This window comes from Mizuhopecten yessoensis, unplaced genomic scaffold, assembly GCF_002113885.1.
Source record: "Mizuhopecten yessoensis strain PY_sf001 unplaced genomic scaffold, ASM211388v2 scaffold1945, whole genome shotgun sequence".
Taxonomy (NCBI): Eukaryota; Metazoa; Mollusca; class Bivalvia; order Pectinida; family Pectinidae; genus Mizuhopecten; species Mizuhopecten yessoensis.
In genome coordinates, this window is record NW_018404300.1 from 337,795 (window position 1) to 364,025 (window position 26,231).

A 26,231-nucleotide genomic window follows, 5' to 3' on the forward strand; every position below is an offset into this window, starting at 1 on the left:
ACTTAATCTGCCATTTATAACCACTTTGAGGAGATATGTGCATGATGATGTCATACTTATTACATAATAATTTATTTATTTTTAATTGTACACAGCTGACAGTAGAGGATTTTCAAGTCCTATAGTCAGAATCAAACCTGTGTATCTGTGTTATATCACGGACTAAATCCGTGGTTATATCAAATTACTCCCAGGAACCGGCGATGTAGTGATCTAAATTATATCTATTATTTTTAGGCCTAAGTAAAGCATTGCATTAGAAGATGGAAGAAATGATGTAGCGATTTTTCACGACACTTCTTTGTATCCATCTTGAAATGCAGTTTCTTATACGAAAATGAAATATAAATGATTTGATATATCAATCTTCGTTGTGTGCTACCTTAGATAATATATGCTCTACATGAGTTACTGCCCTTGTTGACGTGATAAACAAAAGGTACCGTTAATATTAGAAATTCCGCGGGAATAGCTGGCACGGTAAATGCATTGTCTCTGACTCTCATGTTGCTGCCAGTAACTGCCTTGCTCGTCTTATTCTTGGTGAGTATTTCACTTATGATGGCGAGTTTCGTCGGTACATTCTGAGATGGAAACTCTTTGTAATAATTCAACTTTCACTTCACGTTGAGTGTTCGATACGCATGAGTGCATTAGGCTTACGTGTCGATTTTTCCTGCGAACTTGATTTTAGTGGACTTGACGGTTATTTTTCGTACCGAAGCCTCTCAGTTGGCCTTGTATGTTTGTCTACCGCAATGTGAAGGTATGACTAAAGTAACGTCATATATAAGAAAAAAATATAAATAGTGATTATAGATTTAAGATTAGATTACACGGTAGGTAGTGACCTTACTTATATTATGAACTGATGTTATTTCACGAATCAAGTAGACTGTCAGTTCTTTTTCTTATTGAAATGCAGTAGACTGCTACAAAATGTATGATGTCTGGGGATATTTTTGAATATGCACTAACTTACAGTGCAATATGGACAAAGGGGAGCAACTCTTCCGACCTTATAAAATTCATCATTAGAATTTTAACCTATTATCAACAGTCAGGAGATGTACAGCGAGTCTGTTAAAGTGTAGCTTTCATAGTAGCGACAGTCTGGTCTGGGTACTTGTGACAGCTGTTTAGCAGGTAGCTAAATTGGCGTTACTTAAGGAATGATTTTTATTTTTTCAGCATTTATGAGGTCATAACAACAATGGGTTTATGGACATATTGAATGAATCGCGTTAGCGATTCATGTAAAATATGTCCAAAAACCCATTGTTGTTATGACCTCATAAATGTTGAAAAAATAAATATCATTCCTTATATTTACATTGACGAATCCTTTCAGTGGATCGATATAACAACGAATAAAACAAATAAACAGGGTTTGTTCCTGCTTATACACGGGTGCAACGCAGTGGCGAGAACAGTGTTTTTTCGCGGGGAAATGTGACACTATCGTGAGAGATCTTAGCAACCGTCAACAACAATAACACAACAAAATGTAGTTCCATATTCAATGTTTATTTGTAGCACAGGACACGTGAATACGTGGATATTTCACAAAGCACAGTTCAATAATATTTTAAGATGTAAGAATTAAGCATCTAGGTCGGTCGTTCCGAGTGAGTAGTTTTTGTAGTGTATTACTACGCAGTGTGATCAGGTTACTATCAGTTCCCACGTGCTGAGATTCTATGAACACCTGTGTTATGCATTTATGAATGTAATTTTTGTCAATGGGTCTAAGCATACAGAATGTAAATATATATATATATATATATTGTTATACACATAGAATTTCAAATTTCTGTGGTTAAAGTGTACTTTTTGAGTTTGTAGCACTGTATGCCACACAGGTTTGGATCCCAATCTGTCCATCAAAATCAATTTCTTCCAACATCTGTGACGCTGAACAGAATCTCCTCAAACGAAAACATTTCATTAAATTGGTGGGGATTCAAAATTGGAAAAATGGAGGAATCTTAACGGTGTAGGGGGTGGATTAAAGAAAAATATATGGCCATACTTCTTAGTGACTTCTTCTTTAGAAATGTGAGATGGATGTCAACCATTTTTGTTCAAAGTGCTTATACACGGGTGCAACGCAGTAGCGAGAACAGTGTTTTTTTGCGGGGAAATGTGACACTATCGTGAGAGATCTTAGCAACCGTCAACAACAATAACACAACAAAATGTAGTTCCATATTCAATGTTTATTTGTAGCACAGGACACGTGAATACGTGGATATGTCACAAAGCACAGTTCAATAATATTTTAAGATGTAAGAATTAAGCATCTAGGTCGGTCGTTCCGAGTGAGTAGTTTTTGTAGTGTATTACTACGCAGTGTGATCAGGTTACTACCAGTTCCCACGTGCTGAGATTCTATGAACACCTGTGTTATGCATTTATGAATGTAATTTTTGTCAATGGGTCTAAGCATACAGAATGTAAATATATATATATATATTGTTATACACATAGAATTTCAAATTTCTGTGGTTAAAGTGTACTTTTTGAGTTTGTAGCACTGTATGCCACCCAGGTGTGGAGCCCAATCTGTCCATCAAAATCAATTTCTTCCAACATCTGTGACGCTGAACAGAATCTCCCCAAACGAAAACATTTCATTAAATTGGTGGGGATTCAAAATTGGAAAAATGGAGGAATCTTAACGGTGTAGGGGGTGGATTAAAGAAAAATATATGGCCATACTTCTTAGTGACTTCTTCTTTAGACATGTGAGATGGATGTCAACCATTTTTGTTCAAAGTGTTCTCAAGTGTTGAGGATTCAAAATTCTACAAATAAAGCCCCTAGGGACTGAATGTGGGGCTACTAGATATGTTATTGCTCTGGAAGATGAAAATATATATGTCAGCTGTATTGGACTGAAAACATTTTCAGGTGGTGGGGATTTACAATTTTGCAAATGGAGTGGCTGGCCTGTAAGGTTGAGGGACTGCAAAAAGGGGGTTATAACTTGATGCAAAGCCTCTTAATCAATTAACTCATTCACCCCTGAAATTTCAAAATGAACTCTTCCAACCTTTAAACTTGAAGAGTTCAAATGTGTCTTCAGGGGTGCATGAGTTTAGAGACGAATGTAAGGAGACAGTATCCAAATCAGATCAGTACCCAAATCAGATTACTTTTTGCAAAAATACTTATTAATCAATTAACATGTCAACAAATCAGTTAGAACAATGATGTAGCTTTAGAATAGATACCCATGCATTTATTGTCTACAGATGATTAGTTTTTAAGTTCAAATAGCAAAAGAAAACGTAATTCAAACTTCAATGTCAGTGTTTTGATCACGTTTAAAAAAAATGGCGGGTGTGACGACTGTATGCATTCTATTTTAGACTATAGGAATAAAATCACACTAAAGAAATATTTCATTGTTAAATATAAATTCTTAATGCCTAAAGGTCATGATAAAATGTTAATATGCTGACAAAAAAATATTCATTTGAAGTGTAAGATACTGCAAAATTCAAACCTTGATCCGATTTGGGTCATGACATTCGCTAAAAACCAGAAATGCTGATTGGTGACTTTAGAGCGTTCTATGAATATATCAAGAGAGCCCTGTGTGCTAATTTCGTTGGTAAGAACACCCATCGATATTCATCCTTTGATACAACAATAAATGAATATAATTCCTTCTCAGATTTTTTAGTGAATGAATAAAATGATGGTTTGGTGATCCGATTTGGGTACTGCCATCTTATCCTACCAGAAATGCCGTTTAGAAATGGTTGAGATCCCCATACTATAATCATATATACAATTGCTTTGTATAAAGAGGAGATAAATAAAAATATGCTTTCAGGTTTGGTCCAGGGTCTGGTTGTAACCCTGAAGACTTGGTCCCTGCATGCGACATAATTTTGTAAACCATTGAGATCCTCATTCGATAACCTTATAAACAAAATCATGCTGTCAGAATTACATGACTCCTGGTCCATTGTCTGGCACTGCCTATAGGGTCTTCAAAGATGGGTCGCATCATTGAAGCAGTTGAGATCCCCTGCTGGGCCACAATGTGGAAACAGTTCAAATCACGACCCTAGTGTAATCATAGTCATTTGTTTGGCATGGAATGACAATTTATAGATATGCTGTACCAAAATTGGCCTCCAGTTTTACCCTTCCCATATAGACTTTGTCTCTGGATGATAACAAAGTCACGATCTCTACCAGGTAACCAAACTACAAATATATATGATTGCTGAGTACGAAGAGAAAAATAATCTGTTAGTGTTACCAGGATTGCCTGCATTTTCCATCCCCACTATTTACAACTTTAGAAACCTATTGATTGAGATCATTATAATGGAATTGCTGCATTTGCCAACTGGGGATACAAAAATATGACATTAAAATTTAAGTTAAGTTAGAATTGTTTTTTTGAAAAATCCATCCCACTACCACCAACACCCCAAAGATATAAATTGTTGTAACTATTCCTTTCAATAACTGGTCTGTTGTTGTCTATAATAAGAAAGAAAGATGCTTTTCATTATTTCTTGAACAGTTTCCCAGGGTGGTGAATAAATATCTTATCTCACTTTCTATGTTATACTCAGTCCTTTGGATTCAAGACAATTTTTTTTGCACCTGACAAAATTTTGACTGGACATACCTGTAATATCATTACGATATGGAGAGTACCATCTGTCCGACATACATCTCATACAAGGGAGAATGAGATCCAACATCTGCTACTGGTTTGTTCAGTGAAGTTCAGCGTTCCTCAGTTGATGGTTTCCGAAATGGAATTCACTAGTCTGGCCATAACAGCAGTCGGAATTCACCTGGCCATAACAGCAGTCGGAATTCACCTGGCCATAACAGCAGTCGAAATTCAAAATAAGAGATGACCAGACAACATCAAAAGGGGTGTTTCAGCAACTTAAAAATAGTTTACATGTTTCGGCCAACTACCGGTAGGTTAGTTGTCATCAGAACCAAACTCATGGGCCAAAACATGTAAACGGGATTAAAATTACAGAGACTCCCATTTTTAGCTTACCTGGCCTGAAGGTGCGGCGTCTGTCGTTTGTCCGTCGCCTGTCCGTCGCCCGGCATCAATATTTTACTTTAAACAACTTCTTCTTAATAACCACAAGTCCTAGGGTGAAGATATTCAGCCAGAAGCAAATTGGGATGAAGGGCTACCAAGTTTGTTAAAATAAATTACCTTCACCCATATTCAAGGTCACAGGGGTCAAATACGTTAAAAACTTTAAACAACTTCTTCTGAATAACCAAATGGACCAGGATGATGATATTTGGTCATGAGCATGCTGGGATGAAGGGCTACCAAGTTTGTTCAAATGAATAACCTTGACTTATTTATATTCAAGTCACAGGGGTCAACTAAGTTTAAAAATTTAAACGACTTCTGAATAACCATAAGGCCTAGAATGTTGATATTTGGTAAAAAGCGTGCTTGGATGAAGGGCTATCAAGCTTTTTTCATTTGAATGACCTTGACTCACTTTCAAGGTCACATTTAGTCAAATATGTATAAACATTTAAATTACCTAATCTCAATAAACAAAAGGTCTAGGGTGGTGATATTTTGCAAGTTGCATGCTGAGATGAAGGGCTATACAGTTTGTTTAACGTAATGACCTTCTTCGACTTTCAAGGTCACAGGGGTCAAATGTTTGAAAATCTTTTAACAGGTTCTTTTGAATGACTTACATACACAGTAGTTGTAAATACTGATATTTTGCCCTTAGCTTTATTTTAGGTTAATTTTATAGGCTACAAGTGTGAGATTAATACCAGGTGAGCAATGCAGGCCCATTGGGCTTCTTGTTATGTTGTCTTGTCATCTCATTTTGTGAAATCTGTCAATATGTCTGTTCATCAATCATAGCATTTCCCACTAGTCAACTTATTTAAAAAAAAAGTATTTTATGAAAATTAGTAAACATAAGTGTGGTATTTGTCTTATCACGAAGAATTGCTCTAAAAGTTGACATTTAGTGTGCACTGTTCATCATATGATTATCATATATATATGCATATTGTATATAAATTGTACATGCAGCTTTCTATAAACAGATCAGAGCACTGTCAACTTGTTTACATAATACATGTGTGTACTAATTACAAAGGTCTTTTCTTTGCCTTTCAGTTTAACCACACACTGTGTACTTGTATAACAGGAATGTCAGTTACGCACTACGACCTTGGATAAGATGCTGGCATGAGTGTTCGCTGATGTGGAACCGTCAACACTAGAGTGACTGACAGTCTTGTTATAGACTAAAATTTAACAAGTAGGAAAGCACACACAGGTACGTGGAGTTTTTACCTGTACAGTTCCTCGTCGCTCGTTCAAATGTTGGCTTAATTAACAGGATTCACCTTTTTATTTCCTCATCACTCGACACGGAAAAGGTAAACAATGTTCACCTGTTAACGAGTTGTTAATACATTTTATCATCACATGTGTTTACAGGTTTTTCTATCTTCTTAGTGAATTAATTCAACCATGTCTATCTCCCGATTTAAGTAGGTTATTTTATGGGGCAGTGGGGATTTATCGCTGGTGGCCAGGCAATCTGTAGACATTTAATTCATTGTGTTTACGGAGGTGGTGTGTTAGAATCAGATATATACACTTGTAAACATCTACCAGATTAATACAGTGTTGTCGGTCTTATTGATAAGAAATTGTATAATGACAATCCAGAGACGTTGAAAAGGAAAATTAAATGGCACGCCTTTTACTGAGTTCAACACGAATCAAAATGTATATTGGAGCTGGCACTGCTATTGGAAAGTCGGCATGATATATAACTTCCCCATTGCAATTGAAGGTTTTTTTCCACATTGATATTAAGTTTCAAAAATAAAACAGCAATGGAAAGAAATTTAAATGTTACTTAAGACCCTGATCTGTGAATGAAGATTACTGTAATCATTCTTCTTTGAAGGATAGGAAAATGATGGTATGATAAACATTTTAATTATTCCTTTTTTTATGGTGATCCATCTTAAATGTCGATGTACCTGTGTAGTTCACTGACTCAGATAGCTGTGAGGATAGTGTACCTGTGTATTCACTGACTCCGATAGCTGTGAGGATAGTGTCCCTGTTTAGTCACTGACTCCGATAGCTGTGAGGATAGTGTTCCTGTGTAGTTCACTGACTCCGATAGCTGTGAGGATAGTGTTCCTGTGTAGTTCACTGACTCCGATAGCTGTGAGGATAGTGTCCCTGTTTAGTCACTGACTCCGATAGCTGTGAGGATAGTGTTCCTGTGTAGTTCACTGACTCCGATAGCTGTCAGGATAGTGTACCTGTGTAGTCACTGACTCCGCTAGCTGTGAGGATAGTGTACCTGTGTAGTCACTGGCTCAGATAGCTGTGAGGATAGTGTACCTGTGTATTCACTGACTCCGATAGCTGTGAGGATAGTGTTCCTGTGTAGTTCACTGACTCCGATAGCTGTGAGGATGGTGTACCTGTGTAGTCACTGACTCCGATAGCTCTGAGGATAGTCTACCTGTGTAGTTCACTGACTCCGATAGCTCTGAGGATAGTGTACCTGTGTAGTTCACTGACTCCGATAGCTGTGAGGAAAGTGTACCTGTGTAGTTCACTGACTCAGATAGCTGTGAGGATAGTGTCCCTGTGTAGTTCACTGACTCTGATAGCTGTGAGGATAGTGTACCTGTGTAGTCTCTGACTCCGATAGCTCTGAGGATAGTGTACCTGTGTAGTTCACTGACTCTGATAGCTGTGATGATAGTGTACCTGTGTAGTTCACTGACTCCGATTGCTCTGAGGATAGTGTACCTGTGTAGTTCACTGACTCTGATAGCTGTGATGATAGTGTACCTGTGTAGTTCACTGACTCCGATTGCTCTGAGGATAGTGTACCTGTGTAGTTCACTGACTTCGATAGCTGTGAGGAAAGTGTACCTGTGTAGTTCACTGACTCGGATAGCTGTGAGGATAGTGTACCTGTGTAGTCACTGGCTCAGATAGCTGTGAGGATAGTGTACCTGTGTAGTCTCTGACTCAGATAGCTGTGAGGATAGTGTACCTGTGTAGTCTCTGACTCCGATAGCTCTGAGGATAGTGTACCTGTGTAGTCACTGACTCCGCTAGCTGTGAGGATAGTGTACCTGTGTAGTCACTGGCTCAGATAGCTGTGAGGATAGTGTACCTGTGTAGTCTCTGACTCCGATAGCTCTGAGGATAGTGTACCTGTGTAGTTCACTGACTCCGATAGCTGTGAGGAAAGTGTACCTGTGTAGTTCACTGATTCTGATAGCTGTGAGGATAGTGTACGTGGCAGTAGAAATTAATTTGACTCCAGCATTAGGATTGAAGAGCAGTTAACTTGTTAGTGTTGGACCTCTGAAGTGGTCTCATAAATACATCTTTTCCATGTTTTGATAAAAATTCTTGTGAAAAATATCAAAGTTAGAATTAAAATGAGGAACCATTTAATCAATGAAATATTGATAGGTTTTCATCTACCAATGAAAGTCAAGGTGTAACTGGTATGTAGATGTAATGTTGAGACTGTCGCAATTTGAACGAATGACAAAGAAATTTAGAACAAAATGCCATTACCAGTGAAAAATTGTCACCTGTTTTATAACATGTATATATATCTTACACAATCTAGTGTACAAAAAATCTCCATTCTTATAGGTATCTAATATACAATCTTATCAAGCATGTACAATTACTCACATATACTGAATATAGAGTATACAAATTAACCTGGAGGTATGTCTTGAAGAGTTTTACTAGTAGCCTGTGACCTGACCGATATTTTCAAAGTAAAAGTATTGAAAATTTTCACTAGAACTGACATAAAATCTACTAACTAGCTTCCCGCTCGTTTTACTCGGATGTGCTGTCGTGTTGTTGGGATGATCAAATACCGGTTTAAGAGTTAGTTACCCACCTTGTCAACTGATAGAAATTTGCAAAATCATCTTACTTTCTAATAATTAAGATTATCAAAGCGTAAGTTGTCAAATGTTTCATCTTTAGGTAACCACTCTAAATTTCTGCACAGTTAAAGTATGGATAACTTTGGTAACTTACTGCCCTATTGCCAATATACAGACATATGTTTGATAAAGATAACCAGTATTTGTACTGTAGTAGGGGTTCGTAATGACATTAATGCATGTTGAATGTTTTTACTTTCCCTGTACATCAGTGATTGTACCTTATACACATGTACAAGTACCAACTCTCATTTCTGTAACGGAGAGAAAAACTTTCATCTCGACAAGAGTTCAGAAAACCTGCCATTAAGCATATAGCCACTTTGAACTGTGATTGTTGAATGCCAATGGAAATAACTTGCTCACAAAAAGGAATTTAGATTGGTGAGGTATTCCTCTTGAACTTCTTTTACAAAACACAAAAGACACTTCAGATTGCACTGACAAATTTGACATTACAAGGGAACTTTGTTAGCTTTTTTAACTTTAAACAAATGACAGTTTATCAAAATTCATCATCAGTAGTGGGTTGAGACAAAATGTTCATTATGCAGACTTTTATGTTGTCATGTGCCATATCTAACACTTTTCATTGCTAATTTTAAGGTAGTAATTTGTGGAGCATTTATCCAGTTATCGGGACGTGATATACACATGATACAGGATTTCCTATGTGATACATGTGTCACCAAAATACCATCATACCAATACATACCATTTTGGTATTACAGCCCTTCTCTATATGAAGTGTACTTGATTATGAAGTGTAAGGTTGTGTACTTGTTTATGAGGTGTGAGGTTGTGTATTAATTGCCAACCGGATCGCAGGCTTAGCTACAATCTAGCGATAATGTCAAGTGCAAATTTAAACCATGAACCAGAGTGCTTTTTGTTAAGTATATGCTTAAAGTGTGTTTAGCTTGGTACAGAGATTTAAATAAGTTTGTAAGAACTTGTACTGTTAACTTCCTATTGTTCTGGGGTATATTTAAAGAAAAAAATGAAGATAGAGTTTTCATTGCTAATAATTCAGTATAAAATTTCTGATATATTCTTTTGAATTCAAGCCAAACGATTGTGAAATTAAAGAATTTGAGATGTATTGACTTACCATTTTGTATAAAGGTGTAGAATACTAGTGATTAGCTGACTCGATCGCTCTGAAGGTTTGCTGGTTTGTAAAACCAATATATTGATTTGGAAATTCAAGCTAACAACGTTTTCAATTGAAAAAACTTCTGAGAGATCGATCCTGGTACACAGATTTAACAGAACAATTTAGTTGGTGCTGTGTATCGGTGCCGGTGTGTAGGAGAAGAGAGGTGTATGAGGGTATATGAATACTTCGTGGTGTAGGTGACATACTTGGTGTTGGAGGGTAAACAGTAGGACCAGGGTACAGTTCCACCCGAGTTGACTGACCATTGAGGAGATATGGGTGAGTCGAGTGTCTGTACGCTGTCAGACGGGTAGTGTGTGTGTCTGTCCAAGTGTATACTTTTGTTGTGGTGACATAAACGTGTGTATAAACAGATCATAAATCAATCTATTTGTCACCAAATACCACACAAGTGTCTCTCAAATCATCTGATAAGTCAGATCCTTCTATCTAAGTGAACTTGGTACTCTATAAAGCTAGCAGCCAAACAATGGTTTAAGATTCCACTCAGCACTTAAACCATGTGGACAGTTTAAAGTAGTAGACATTTGTTCAGCATGTCCGACATACTGTAGAGCCTACAGGTCTGGGTGTTATTTTTCGCAGTGAATCTTAATAAAGACACTTGTATGTTGCTGAAGAAAATTATGAGGCCTTTAGAATAATTTTGTTGTTACAGAGCCAAAAATGTTGCTCCTTTTAATTATGAAGAAAAAGTATACCTGCACTTGTTTTGAATTTTATCTTTATGATAAATATAACTTAGGGCAGATAATGAGGTACTGCAGTGAAACAGAATGGTGAAGGGACGGGACTGTTGTAGTCTGACACCTGAAGTAAAATAGTTATCCTCTTATAACCATAAGTGTCCCATTGTGTAACACACAATAGAGAAAACACAATGTTTAATATCACACTGGTCATACAGAAGATTTATCAGGATTTGAGGGAGGTTGCCAGTCATTGTGAAGCTATAGCTTCAATGTTAAAAAAGGGTGTAGAAAGGTTTTACAAATGCAATTATTTAGGACACAACTTTTCAATATGTTTCCTCTTAGTTTTTGTTTATCTCAATTGCTGTGAATCAGAAATAATGAATATGACAAAATTAAAAAAATAAATATTTTTTGTCCCTAAATCTAACAAGGCCTTGATCAGCTTTACAAGCACTGTAAGCTCCATAGTGTATGTGTAGACACGCTGTGTATGTCAACAGTAGTACCGTTCTCATACCTGGTCGGGACTGTTTACATACACCTGTGTTGACAGGTAGCTAAACGTGTAATCACCTGGACAGGTAAGTGAGATACTCTAAATAACTATTTACGAACTCTCTGTCCTAATGGGTCACTTTGGTTGATGGTCAGTCAGTTCACTTAGTGACTGATTGACCGTACAGTTGAAGGCAGTGACCTGACGTAAATGATCTGATTACTGTACAGTAAGTATGAGTATAACAGGATGCTGTACATGAGAAATTTCAATAGATTTTGTTAACACAATATTATACTTTGAATATATTTGTATACTGCTAAATTTCTCAATGAATTATTCATTGAATGACAAAATCTATTTATTGAGTGCAATCTGTCCTTAGATATTTAAACACAAGACAGTTTGATTTAATCTCCCAATAGAAATCAAATGTATAATATAATAGTTTACGCAGATTTGAATAGACAGGTAAAATAACTTTAGAGCTGTGTTTGGATATATCAACATTATTAGTTGAATTAAAAAATAAATTGATTACTTTATTACTTTAAATCTTATTATTAAATCAATTTAACTGTATATTGTATTTTTTGTCTGTTTCCATTAAAATTCCTAGTAAGAATTTCCGAACAACTTTGATTGAAATTTTATTTAGATAGCTATTGGTATGATTGTACTGATTATCATTCACTGATAATTTGTTTAGTTCAAGAAAAAAACTGGTTTTGGTGGTCATATTATGCCTGAGCACTGATAGGCTCACTTTGAATTTAGATTAATTATTACGATTCCTACAGACGTATGGTCGTAACAGTCCAGACATGTATACGTGTACCTTACAATGGCACCGCAGTACTTAGGTATTCTGATTTAAATCTGGAATGATTGATCTGTTGTAAATCCACCTGGGTATGTACAGGTGTAAACAAGAACATGTACCTACACATTATCATATGTAACGCTAGTGTTGCAGCACATTTTGTTTTCACATAACCTATATCTTTGATGTTTCCTTAACTTCAGCCATTATAAAGCTTGCCAGTCGCTCCTTAAAAGCCAGTGCTGTGTTCAAACTTCAGTGTAAGCATTTTGTTTCATGTTCTGAAACTGTTCCAGTTGAAGCTTTATTTGTGGTGCTGCTTATATTTAGTTTGTTTGTGCTTTATGTCCTATTGACAGCTATGGTAATTGAAGGACGTGTCAGGTTTTGGTGGTGGAGGAAAACCGGAGTACCTGGATTAAACCCAGAGTAAATCACCGACCTGCCGTCAGTACATGTACTTAGTAACTGCCCCCTGTACTGATGTAGGCCTGAAAAACACAACCCAGTGGTTGAGGGCTATTGATCATAGATCTGGTCAGACACCTGAAGCACTTGGCCACCACTGCCCCTTGAGTGTTGCTGAGCCTGACAGAAATGTCTTACGACTAAATATTACCATGTTTGTAGTAGGTAGGACAACACCTTGGTATTATCGAATGTTTCCTTTCCTGGTTCAATCACCTGTGCAAAATTTACAGAGGAAAAATCAATGTTCTCTGCTCTAGCAACAGCTTGAACAGTTTATCACTGCCAGGCGTGATTCACACTTGAGACTATAAATTCCCTGCTTTCACAGAAATCAAGTGTGTAAATCACTTTGCTATGATTCTAACTATGGACTGTAATCCCATGCATTGAAACCGTTTTGGATTGTGTCTGGTATTGTGTTTGAGGAATCCTGTTTACTTGTGGTAATGTAATCCTAGAATTTTTTGTTTCAATTCAGTCAATAGTAGTATTATATTTTCTTTGCATGTCTTTGCTTAATATAACTTTTCCAAATATATCCAAATAACCAATTCCCCCCCAGACTTTGTTGCCAGTCCATTTTGATATTTATATTGGAGGCTTAGAGAAGGAGATTTTTTACAGTATGTTTTAAAACTTGTGCATTAGAAGTCCAAGGAAAGGTTTGTCTTGATATCAAAGTGTACAATTCTTCTTGCTGTTCACCCTATTTGTCACCAAATTTCCAAAATGAAAGAGCAGCACCACCTATTGGTATTTCAGTGTTGTCAGACCAATCTATACCAACTTCCTACACGGTAGTCTCACAATGCCAACTAGGGACTGGTTTAATGTTAAATGTGAGTTTGTGTGTAATGTTTCAACTGTAATTATCTCCCTGGTTTCTGTTGTGTTACAGAGGTCAATGGGTAATGCTAATAGTTCTGGAGGAGGTTTGGTTGTCGGAGAAGATCAGGATCTTCCTGAAATTTATGAAGTTTTGACATACGAGGATGATGGTTTTGGTGTAGAGGAAGATGAAGACAGTCTAGAGGAAGAATACAAAGAATGTGACGACGAGGGAGACTCCGACGGAGAGGAGAGAGAGTCTAAAGGAGAAGAGAGAGAGGGAGAGGAAAAAGAAGGGGATACACAGGCTGATCAGGGAGAAAAACAGCTCCTAGAGGATCAGCAAGGAGCGAAACAGAAACAACAGCTCACCAAGGAACAGCAAGATGTCAACAGCAGAAAGGATAAGGTATGTTACTGTAGATAATACAGAGGCTGACGTTTCTTTCAGAGCTGAGTTCAGTAGTCTTTCAATGTAAACACAGATTATATATGAAGTCCAACCATTCATATACATATAACCTTGTCTGGACAATTACTAAAAATATGTAAATGTTAGATTCCAATGACAAGAAGGACATAAATAAACTGACAAATTGAGGATGGTGTACTGGAATCCCCAGTTTGGCGGATTGCAAATTTATGTTACATTTGTGAAGCTTCATTGTCACATTTACCTAAATAAATGGCAAACTTTCCAAATTTTTGAAATTTCCATGGGAGAGATTCTACATGCTCAAAATTAAAACATTAATGAAATGTATATGCCCCCTAGGGACAAAATAACCCTTTATAAAGACATAATTTAAGTTGTTATTTCGGATGAACTCATTAGATCTTAGAAAATAGGAGCAGTTTAGCAAATTCACTGGTTGAAAATACTACATTTAAGAGTCAAATATCGGGAGACTCCCACCTAAAAAGGGAGGGTTGGCAAGTATGAAATGGAAAGAAGCCTTTTCATGTTGGGCTTAAAATGTAAAATTAAAGTTCATGGTAATTTAGTACTCAAAATTTCATTCAGGGATATTTATTTTGCAAGTTAAGCTCACCTGGAATGAAATAGGTTTATGTCATAGTGCCATGTCACAGCAGTCAAGTTTGTTTAAAACTTTTCATGACAACCTCAATAGAACTAGAAATCCAATAGTCATGATATTTGGTTTTAAGCTTTCAGATGTAAGCCCTAGAATGGTGACATTTACTTTATACTTTATAGCTTGGTTTGGTGAGGGGTTCTCAACAGTATTTAAATCAATTTACTTGACTTAAGGTCAAATGAATCAAAATGTAGCTAAATTGTCTGGATAAAAGGCTGTAAAATTTGTTCAAATAGCTGACCCTGACTTGTTTCAAGGTCATGGAATTAGACGTATTGACAATTCAAAATAACTTGTTCCGAAGTCATTGATTTGTTGTGGTGAAGAGGTGTCGGGATGATTTTGACTGATATCAAGACTATATATTTAAAAGGTGTTAAAAATTCAAACAACTTGTCAGGACCTTCAGAATTAAAGTTGATACAGGCCACTGGGGCCTATTGTCTACACCCAACTTAATCTGATTTCTCACAGATATTACTCAATAATAGTAAACTACCTTAAGTCGATTGTAAGTAAGCAGGATTGCTTCTGATTTGTCTGACTGCACACTTATTGGCAGGGAATGTTTTGTCCTATTGTAGTACACTTAGTGGCAAGGATTTGACAGAGGCTTTTGTTTCTTGTAATTCCTCATCACTACTGAGGTGTATGTCTGACATCTGTTACACCAGCTTTGTATGTATTTACAGGCTGTCAGTGGCTACATCTATTCTGGGATAGACCCCACCATTGTGTCACGTCTGATTCGTGAGGTGGAGGAACTACTCACACATGTGACTAACGAAAACTTCGAAGCGGCCCAGAATGCAGCACTCATATTGAAGGAGACCAATTTAGGTAGGTACAACAGACCAGCCTCGTTCTGGATAGACCACATACTAAAGGAGGCATGCATGAGGTAAGTATAACAGGCAGCCTCATTCTGGATAGACCAGGTACTGAAGGAGGCATGCATGAGGTAAGTATTACAGGTTACAGGTAGCCTCATTCTGGATAGACCAGGTACTAAAGGACACATCTATAGGTAGGTAAACAATGTCACTATTCTGGATAGGACACACATTTTACTAATGGATGCAAATTTACATAGAGAAACAAGGTCAGCCTCGTTCTGGATAGGACTCATATCGCACTAATGCAAGTAAGTTTATATTCACCTACAATCTATATTGGCACATAGCATTACAACAATGTTAAAAACAACAGTAGATTTTCTCAGAATTGGGAACCTTTTTTATTTTTAAATATGTCTGTTGTGACAATCTATGGCTTCATTTTTAGCTAACTTGGCCTTTGATTGGCTGAGACTTTTTTGATTTTATTCAAATATTCCTCTTCTGGCCCTGATCAAGTGTTTTTGTGTTTTGGACCAATTCATAATCAAAGATAGTCACCTGTCCTCTGATTGGAAGAGACTTATGTGACTAATTTTCAAATTTCATCACGTAAATGTTTAGTTTATTATATTGTACAGGTGTCCTTGTCATTTCCATAACCAGGTGTTTGTTTAATGTAAATTGCGTTGGTTGTGTCGTGCCACCAACAAGAAATTTGAAATGGCCACCATGGTCAAACAGTTGAATGATACAGGCCTGATGGGCCTCTTGTCGGTAAACAGGTCGTACAGGTTAACAGAAATACCTACATACCACATGTTTTGTGTATTGATCCCTTTGTATGGATTAATAGAATCTATCGCTACTGGTTGTGTAAGATAGAGAAATCTCAACCCGAGGACTAAGATTTTTTGTCCAGAACGAGGCTTGAAATAAAGGTAAACATGGACCCAAAACACATACAGGCAATTTGTTGATGGATTGTTGACGTGACGTCGTTGTATTGTTGAAGTGACGTCATGCCATTGTTATGAATAGGGGAATCCCCCCGTCTCAACCCTAGGGCGGAGACAGATAAATCTAGCACCGGCAAAACGGGAGATAAATCTGTCAGGTGTGGGAGAAAAGTAAATAAACACTTGTTTTTGAAAGCTGATCAGAGATGGTTGCCAGTCGGACTACGTTTGTCATTGAGAATGACATCAAAGAGTAACTATATTTAAATAATAGGATGTTGGCCAGGTGACAGTGAGTATTCTTCAAATGTTGGCCAGGTGAGAATCAACCACATTTTGGCAAAAAAGTATTAATTTTCCAGCTTCATGCAATTTGAAGACGACTTTTTCGGACATGTGGATATATTTGCCTGTCAAACTCCTTGTTACAGTCAAATACTACTGATTTGGTGAGTAGAGGAATACAAAGCTATAATAGTTGTAGCAGACAAAGGTGAAGTAACATGTTTTTGAGGAACTCTAATCAGAAACAAGCTTTATACTCTAGGCCACAAATGTAAGCACACCTTCAGGTTGTCACAGTTGCTGTGTATCAAGAGAATAGCTAAATGAATGAGCGTTTAAATGCTATTTAAAATACAGACATGAATTAGTAGGTACATTGTATGTGAACTGATGTGTGATACGATCCGATTATTTTTATAGAGTGATTGAACATCATTGTCTACAAATATAGTCTCTATACAAGCAGATAAAATCTGACATTTTGTTCAGCATTGTCAGCTTAACGAAATATGAATAAAATAATTCAGGGTATTAATTTCTCAAAATAATTTACTGATAATTACATTTCCTACTTTTGGTTGAAAGAGTTTGAATTTAACAAAGATATTTCTGTTTATTACTAATTGGACTCTTTTTGAAAGTAAGAATTAGAGACATAATATTTCATATTTATGGTAATGTTAGGCCTACCAAGTTTTGTTTGAATGGGACAGGAATCTTCTGGTAATTCTATCTGTTACCCCATACATTATAATAGGTTGATCTAAACCAAAGATGGAACAATTCATTGTTAATTAATGGGGGTGGGTTAAATACGGATCCGGATGTTCAAATGGAGTTGTGTCTGTAGTCCATAGAAACAATGATAGGAGAAGCTATTTAATGCATGTTTTATTTAGATCACAAAAATTCAATTAAGAAATTTGATATCAAATATTTTAGGTATGATATATTTTTAGCAGATATTGAATTACAATTTTATTAAATGAATTACTAAATATTGAAATAAGAGAATTGAATTCTTCAGAGTTTGAAAAATGTTTTGTAAAATGTTTTGTGCGGAAACAATATACGTATTCAGATAGTTGATATATATTGTTTGAGAAGAACAATGTATTGCTATATATAAGTACCTGAATTGTACACCCCAAGTACACGTAGATATTGTTGGTTGGTCCTAGGAAGTCCCTTGTTGTCCACAGTTATAACATTGGGACCGGTGGACAACTGTCTGCTCGATAGTGGATGTTGTAAAACAAATGCAGGTTTCTGAAAAGATTTGGCGACAAAGCAGTTTACATAGAATGATAGATGTACCAACACCCCATTGTGATGTTAGGACAGTAGTTCCCATAGATGTACCAGCAACCTCAGTGTGATGTTAGGACAGTAGTTCCCATAGATGTACCAACACCCCATTGTGATGTTAGGAAAGTAGTTCCCATAGATGTACCAGCAACCTCAGTGTGATGTTAGGACAGTAGTTCCCATAAATGTACCAACACCCCATTGTGATGTTAGGCAAGTAGTTCCCATAGATGTACCAACTCCCCATTGTGATGTTAGGAAAGTAGTTCCCATAGATGTACCAACCCCCCATTGTGATGTTAGGACAGAAGTTCCCACAGATGTACCAGCAACCTCAGTGTGATGTTAGGACAGTAGTTCCCAACATGTGGAAACACATTCTGTGGTTTTATACTGGTGTTGAAAACCTGACCTTCATCTCTGAAAGTGTTAGCGACTGCACAGGATTGTAAAACTACGTGGATGTCACATGGAATATGTGGACGGATCGTTACTTTGTATCAATTTACTTGCAGTATATGGAACTGATCTCAGTATTAGTTTCGACCAGAATGAGGCCAGATAGCTCCAGCGTATGGTATCGGAGAGAGTGTGACAGCTGTCTGCTGTAGGGTGCTGAATCACAGAATGGAAGCGCATAATATGGATGTTTCTTTGGCAGTAGGTCTGCAAAGGAAAATAGTCTATTTCACTGAATTTCAGAATAAATGCTCATAAAAAATTATATGAATTTAAACTGTCTTAGCCTGAAATGAATAGGACAGCAGGAAGAATGTTTTGATATAAGGTGAAAAAACTAAAATCTGACTACAACCAGGTTGAATGGTTTTGTGTTCACGCAAAGAATAGAAATGGCTGGATTTCAACTTCGTGGACGCCACAAAGGAGTCGGTAAATATGCAGGAAACATTGTCCTGGTCAGAATATTTCCTGTCCCAACTCTTTTCAAACTCATCATTTATCTAGTAAATATAGTCTTATCATTTACTGCATTAATAGCAATGGTTAGTGATTAACATTTTAAAGAATCCACTTAATCTCAGGAATACACATCAAAATAGATCTGCTTTTTATCCTGTTCCCCTCCTTTGGTCTTCATACACATGGTACTTACTCCATATCTATAACAGATCTACTAATATTAACCTGGAGGTTTATCTATAGGAGCCACCAGTATAGTTGTATCACCTCAGCTGTAATATAGACATTGATCATCACCACATACATGTAGGATGATTTGTGTAGTTTTGTGTAGTTTTTCATTAGGACTTGTCTACTTACAGGGTCTTTAGCAGAAGGAATGAGCAAATCAATAGAGCGACAACAGAGATCCTACTACGATGGAAATATCCCTTCAAACAGGAAGTCAGGTTCTCGTCTTCAGGGTCCTAGAATTGATGTTGGGTCAAGAAAACAAGCTTATCGTCAGGGAAACACACCAAATAGGTCATCAGCTGATCTCACCAAACTTCCACCAATCAATGGTTTCCGCAACGAAAAACCAGACAGTCGGGAGACGGGATCAACTGTTGTGTTTACAGATGGTGGCGGAGATACATCCCCCAGCAAAGGTCAGCATGGAGGTCATGTATCACGCCCTCCGTATAGTCCGACAAAAATGTCTGTTTCCAAGGACAAATCCCCTGCCAAGGATCAAAGGTCAGGGGTCACATGTAATGACATTGTGGCCATGACCTCAAACTATGTTCCAAGTGATGACAAGTCCACCATCAGAGATCAAAGGTCAAATATTGCATCATTGGTCAATTCTGTCCAGCTTGAAGACAAGCCACAAGATGATGAAAGGTCAAAGTTCATCAGGGATCAAAGGTCAAGTATACCATCAATGATTCCTTCATTTCAAATGGATGCCAAAACAAAAGAGGAAAGGTCAAAGGTGAAGGAACAAAGGAAAAGTTTGATTCCATCATTCTCCAGTGAGGATAGGTCAAGGTCAAAGGATTCCAAATATAGCTCAAGTAACAATCATGGCGAGGAGGGATCGAAGGTTGAGGCGGTGAAGGCAGAGGTGGGAAAACCTGAACCAACAAAGACAGAGCCTAAAACCTTGTCACCAAAGAAAACAGTTGAAGGGGTGGAACCAGAAGTTGGGGAGTTCAAGTCAGAAATAGCATGGGACGTTGATGTATCTGACATCACCCCTAGCAGGAAAATCAGGAAACCAGGTAATTTATGGCAAAGTGACCAAGTTGTATGTGCATCTGTGCATGTAATTCAGGTGATAATATTAGCATAGCAAGTTGTTACTATTTAGAAATATCTACATGCTAAAGCTTTTGGAAACTGTTTGGGTATTTCCATCTTATTCAATGTTTGAATAATCTGGGACGACCAATCGTGACATGATGTCAAATTAACTATTGGCAGAATCCTAATATTTTCCGATTAATGTTCAGTGCCAAATAAGAAGTAAAATGATGTAGATTTAACGTTTTCCAGCTTTAGTCCTGTTTTAAGTAACTAGGTGCAGCAAACATTCTTTGTCTTGTGAAACAGTTATGTCTTCTTCTTCTTGACAAATGTAACATGTGTAAACTAATATGACTTCAATCAACATGTTTTGTTTTAAAGTGTTAACAAGTTCTCAAACGAAGGTAGACGACTCTAGCCCTTACATCCCTTCAAGTGTGAAAGTGACTGAGGAGCAGATCTGTGCTAGGAAAGTTTTTGATATGAAACGATGGTATGTGTATTCATAAACTGATGGTGTATATATATCTATGGGTAATTAAATACAATTATTGATATCTGATGAGGTTACCATATTTTACTGCAAATAAGCCCCCACCCCTAGTGGAAAAAATAGACCAAATAGAGGAAGGGGGCTTAATTTTGAACATTAACTAAATATTGAAACATAAACACTGCACAGTAGCTAGACAGCAGTGTAAATAGCCTAACAAATGTGTCAGACCCGATTGTTTTGATTCAGACTGACTTGTAGGTTTTGGACATGAACAGTTTGTCAGTCCCAATTGTTTTGATTCAGACTGACTTGTAGGTTTTGGACATGAACAGTTGTCAGTCCCAATTGTTTTGATTCAGACTGACTTGTAGGTTTTGGACATGAACAGTTGTCAGTCCCAATTGTTTTGATTCAGACTGACTTGTAGGTTTTGGACATGAACAGTTGTCAGTCCCAATTGTTTTGATTCAGACTGACTTGTAGGTTTTGGACATGAACAGTTGTCAGTCCCAATTGTTTTGATTCAGACTGACTTGTAGGTTTTGGACATGAACAGTTGTCAGTCCCAATTGTTTTGATTCAGACTGACTTGTAGGTTTTGGACATGAACAGTTGTCAGTCCCAATTGTTTTGATTCAGACTGACTTGTAGGTTTTGGACATGAACAGTTGTCAGTCCCAATTGTTTTGATTCAGACTGACTTGTAGGTTTTGGACATGAACAGTTGTCAGTCCCAATTGTTTTGATTCAGACTGACTTGTAGGTTTTGGACATGAACAGTTGTCAGTCCCAATTGTTTTGATTCAGACTGACTTGTAGGTTTTGGACATGAACAGTTGTCAGTCCCAATTGTTTTGATTCAGACTGACTTGTAGGTTTTGGACATGAACAGTTGTCAGTCCCAATTGTTTTGATTCAGACTGACTTGTAGGTTTTGGACATGAACAGTTGTCAGTCCCAATTGTTTTGATTCAGACTGACTTGTAGGTTTTGGACATGAACAGTTGTCAGTCCCAATTGTTTTGATTCAGACTGACTTGTAGGTTTTGGACATGAACAGTTGTCAGTCCCAATTGTTTTGATTCAGACTGACTTGTAGGTTTTGGACATGAACAGTTGTCAGTCCCAATTGTTTTGATTCAGACTGACTTGTAGGTTTTGGACATGAACAGTTGTCAGTCCCAATTGTTTTGATTCAGACTGACTTGTAGGTTTTGGACATGAACAGTTGTCAGTCCCAATTGTTTTGATTCAGACTGACTTGTAGGTTTTGGACATGAACAGTTGTCAGTCCCAATTGTTTTGATTCAGACTGACTTGTAGGTTTTGGACATGAACAGTTGTCAGTCCCAATTGTTTTGATTCAGACTGACTTGTAGGTTTTGGACATGAACAGTTGTCAGTCCCAATTGTTTTGATTCAGACTGACTTGTAGGTTTTGGACATGAACAGTTGTCAGTCCCAATTGTTTTGATTCAGACTGACTTGTAGGTTTTGGACATGAACAGTTGTCAGTCCCAATTGTTTTGATTCAGACTGACTTGTAGGTTTTGGACATGAACAGTTGTCAGTCCCAATTGTTTTGATTCAGACTGACTTGTAGGTTTTGGACATGAACAGTTGTCAGTCCCAATTGTTTTGATTCAGACTGACTTGTAGGTTTAATCGCTGCAGATCGGGGTCTTTTACTCACACTGCAGCAGCTTAATCTTATCAATTTTTAGAACTACTGTAACAAAAGCTTTACCATAAACAAAGCACCAATCTGCATTGTTTCCAGTTTCAAAATTATTTTGGTTGTTTGTAGGGTGTGCGTGAGTCGACCACAGTACAGCAAGTCATGTGGAATTACCTCCCTTGTCTCCTGTTGGAACTTCCTATTTAGTTTACTGGGTAACGGAAGGTAAGGTGGTTATCTTTTGTATATTTGTAGCCGGGTTCCAATGCGAGGGTCATTAAATATTACTCAACACCGGCGTTAGGGTTCACTTAGGTAGTTCATTACGGGTAACCCCGATAAACACATATCTACAAATGACAAATACAAACCATAAATACACATTCGTACGTACCTGCGCTCACAAATATAACATTCATTCATTTTAATATTAACTCAATTTAATAATAGTATTAAATTGCTATAGGCCTAGAAGAAAATAATGGAATAGCTACTAATTATTTAGCAGTTACTTAGACAAGAATATATATATACGTTTTCTGGACATAGTGAAACTAAACTAGCGACTAAAATAGAGTCTCCAAAACCATGTGTTATCTAAAAGTTAATAATTTATGTTACAATTGTGTTAATTATAAATTGTACATAATATATAATATTTAAAACCTACATACAAACAATACTCTCTCACTTATAACACTTACCGCTGTGTAACAGCAAAATGCAACTGTCTTGCTAATACCAGAGGGCTCAAGTAGACACGGCATATACATCCTTCTCCGTCGATGTATTTGGCCGGAGATGCCCAAATACGATACCCGACCCCAACTCTCTGGGACATGAATATAAGACACCACGTGACAAACACGACAGGTACACAGGTAACGCGCGTGAATAGGACATTAACACGGGTAACACGCATAACTCGCACAAATTGGACACGGAAGTATACGAAGTAAATGAATAGAGTAAATGATATACAAGATAAAGAATGTAAAAGATATACAGAAGAAGAATGAAAAGGAGAATTTATATACTTAAAACTTTAATTGGCCAAGCACTTAATAGGTGCCTGCCACATATTATTCTCTATATAGGTTTCTTGATGAATAATGGTTTCATGAGTGCATTGTGCAGTAATTTAATATTTTCAAAAATATTCTGCCATTCATAGTGCATAGAGTGTATGTATGCATAAATTTGATGATATGTTTGTTTGTATTTCACTGACGTTACATATGTTTCAGAAAGTTTTAAGTTCTAATTTAGTGACGAGACATGTTTGTATGGTTGTGTTTCAGTCTAGCACCTATCACCCAGGAAGAGGCTCTCACCATTCTTGGGTTCAAACCACCATTTGACGAGATCAGATTTGGGCCGTTCACTGGAAACGCAACCTTAATGACGTAAGTTAACTGAAAAGAATCGTACTACATATTGTATCTTTTCTCTTTATTCAATATGAAAATAGTTGCTCTTGTAGTTATCTCCCCTGGCTCTGTAGTACTTGCTGGTACTTGGGTGATCCGATAGATTCACAATTTATAGTCATATGACACTGACTGGTAAAATATGGGGTTATTTAACAGATTCACATAATTTCTCCATTTCAATGCTCTATTAAATAATAAGTATTATATAAGAAATGTTATGTGCTGTAGGTGTTAAATAGAGAGTAAGAACCATTTAACTGGCTGGTTGTGCTGATGTGTAGGGAGAGTAAGAACCATTTAACAGGCTGGTTGTGCTGATGTGTAGGGAGAGTAAGAACCATTTAACTGGCTGGTTGTGCTGATGTGTAGGGGCATAATATAATAAGGGATCCTTGTTTCTAATCATAACTTAATCATGGTTGGCTCTGTCTTTTGCTTACCTTCCCCACTCACCCAGTATCTTCATGTCGTGTGAATTTCAGAGAACCTGATTGGAAAAATATATGCCAATGTCATGAAATTCCCCTTTCTGCTATGAATGATACATGAGCATTCAATATGTTGTTTTATCACAACAAAATGCAGAAGAGCTTTGCAATAAGATTTTATAGAAAATAGCACCTGATCACGTGTAAGGCAGTCAGCTGATCACGTGTAAGCCAGTCAGCTGATCACGTGTAAGGCAGTCAGCTGATCACGTGTAAACCAGTCAGCTGATCACGTGTAAGGCAGTCAGCTGATCACGTGTAAGCCAGTCAGCTGATCACGTGTAAGCCAGTCAGCTGAAGGGGTATACTTGTGGGATGACAGTGTTGAGGATGATGCAGGTGGATAGGATATGATTGATAATCTCTATAAATGTAATTCAGCTCAGAAATAACTGTTATATCATTTTATAAACTAAAAGATCTCCAGATTTGTTGGTTTATGCTTATAAGACCTGTTTGAATGTATTTAAACTGCACAACCACTGGAGTTTTTTTTCTATATTTTTGTTTTTGTGTTAAAATGAATGACAACAACAAACTTCAAGATCCCTGGTTCATACATTGGTCAAAATCTCTGCAGAGCTTACATCATTTTTCTCAAAATAAAATGTATTATATTGAACATGTATATTTTGTCAGATGGTTCAAGAAGCTAAACGACCACTTTAAAGTGCGTGGGCAGAGCTACTTTACATACAAACCTCACGGTAAGGACAAGACCTTTGGGATGACATCAGACATGGCCCTCCAGGCAATTAAAAAAGGACTGCAGGACCCCAACACAAGCTACATCTACCACTGCCAGAATCATTACTTCTGTCCAATCGGATTTGAGGATACACCCCTAAAAGCTGAGGAGGCTTACAGGTAATGAACACTTTTGTACCCTAGGTATATACAGTATATACCACTACTGATACTTTGTCCCAAGGATTTTAAGGATACACCCCTCAATGCTGTGGAGGCTTACAGGTAATGAACACTTTTGTACCCTAGGTATATATATACCACTCCCAATACTTTGTCCCAAGGATTTTAAGGATACACCCCTCAATGCTGAGGAGGCTTACAGGTAATGAACACTTTTGTACCCTAGGTATATACAGTATATACCACTCCCGATACTTTGTCCCAAGGATTTTAAGGATACACCCCTCAAAGCTGAGGAGGCTTACAGGTAATGAACACTTTTGTACCCTAGGTATATATACCACTCCCGATACTTTGTCCCAAGGATTTTTAAGGATACACCCCTCAAAGCTGAGGAGGCTTACAGGTAATGAACACTTTTGTACCCTAGGCACATGTATATATATACCACTCCCAATACTTTTGTCCCAAGGATTTTAAGGATACACCCCTCAATGCTGAGGAGGCTTACAGGTAATGAACACTTTTGTACCCTAGCTATATATATACCACTCCTGATACTTTTGTCCCAAGGATTTTAAGGATACACCCCTCAAAGCTGAGGAGGCTTACAGGTAATGAACACTTTTGTACCCTAGGTATATATATATACCACTACTGATACTTTTGTCCCAAGGATTTTAAGGATACACCCCTCAATGCTGAGGAGGCTTACAGGTATGGTACATCGGTACTCCAGTTATACCTGTATATAGCTATCACCACAATCAGTTCTGAGGGGTTCGAGGGTACAACTGTTACAGCTTTGATATATGTGGCAGTTGGTTATGAGGCATTCCGTTTTACTTATGTCAAATATGGTTTGAGGATATGCACCCAAGTCTAAGGAGGCAACTATTAATAGGTCACTGTCAGAACCAGTGCCACATCAGTTATCTGATTGTACTAAATATACCATATTCATTTACCAGAGTTTGATCTCCAGTTTTCCTAAACTGGGAATGATCCAGAAAGTGTCAGAGATTAATGCTATCTTCTCACACAATCCGACCTCAAACGTTGGTT

The 26,231-nt window shown here is 37.2% G+C and overlaps 1 protein-coding gene across 7 annotated transcripts in view; it reads left to right on the forward strand.

Moving 5' to 3' along the window:
- Nucleotides 1–431: 431 nt before the first annotated feature.
- Nucleotides 432–26,231, forward strand: part of LOC110443012 — a 29,230-nt gene continuing 3,430 nt past the window's right edge. The window contains exons 1-9 of one of the 7 annotated variants that reach the window (XM_021486956.1): nt 432–543; nt 6,164–6,326; nt 13,573–13,911; nt 15,295–15,442; nt 19,274–20,176; nt 20,583–20,694; nt 22,505–22,600; nt 23,677–23,781; nt 24,936–25,163. In XM_021486956.1, the coding sequence (XP_021342631.1) occupies nt 13,579–13,911; nt 15,295–15,442; nt 19,274–20,176; nt 20,583–20,694; nt 22,505–22,600; nt 23,677–23,781; nt 24,936–25,163 (1,925 nt within the window). In that variant the 5' untranslated portion in view covers nt 432–543; nt 6,164–6,326; nt 13,573–13,578. The other 6 variants (XM_021486964.1, XM_021486980.1, XM_021486973.1 and 3 more) reach the window with 6 other exon arrangements.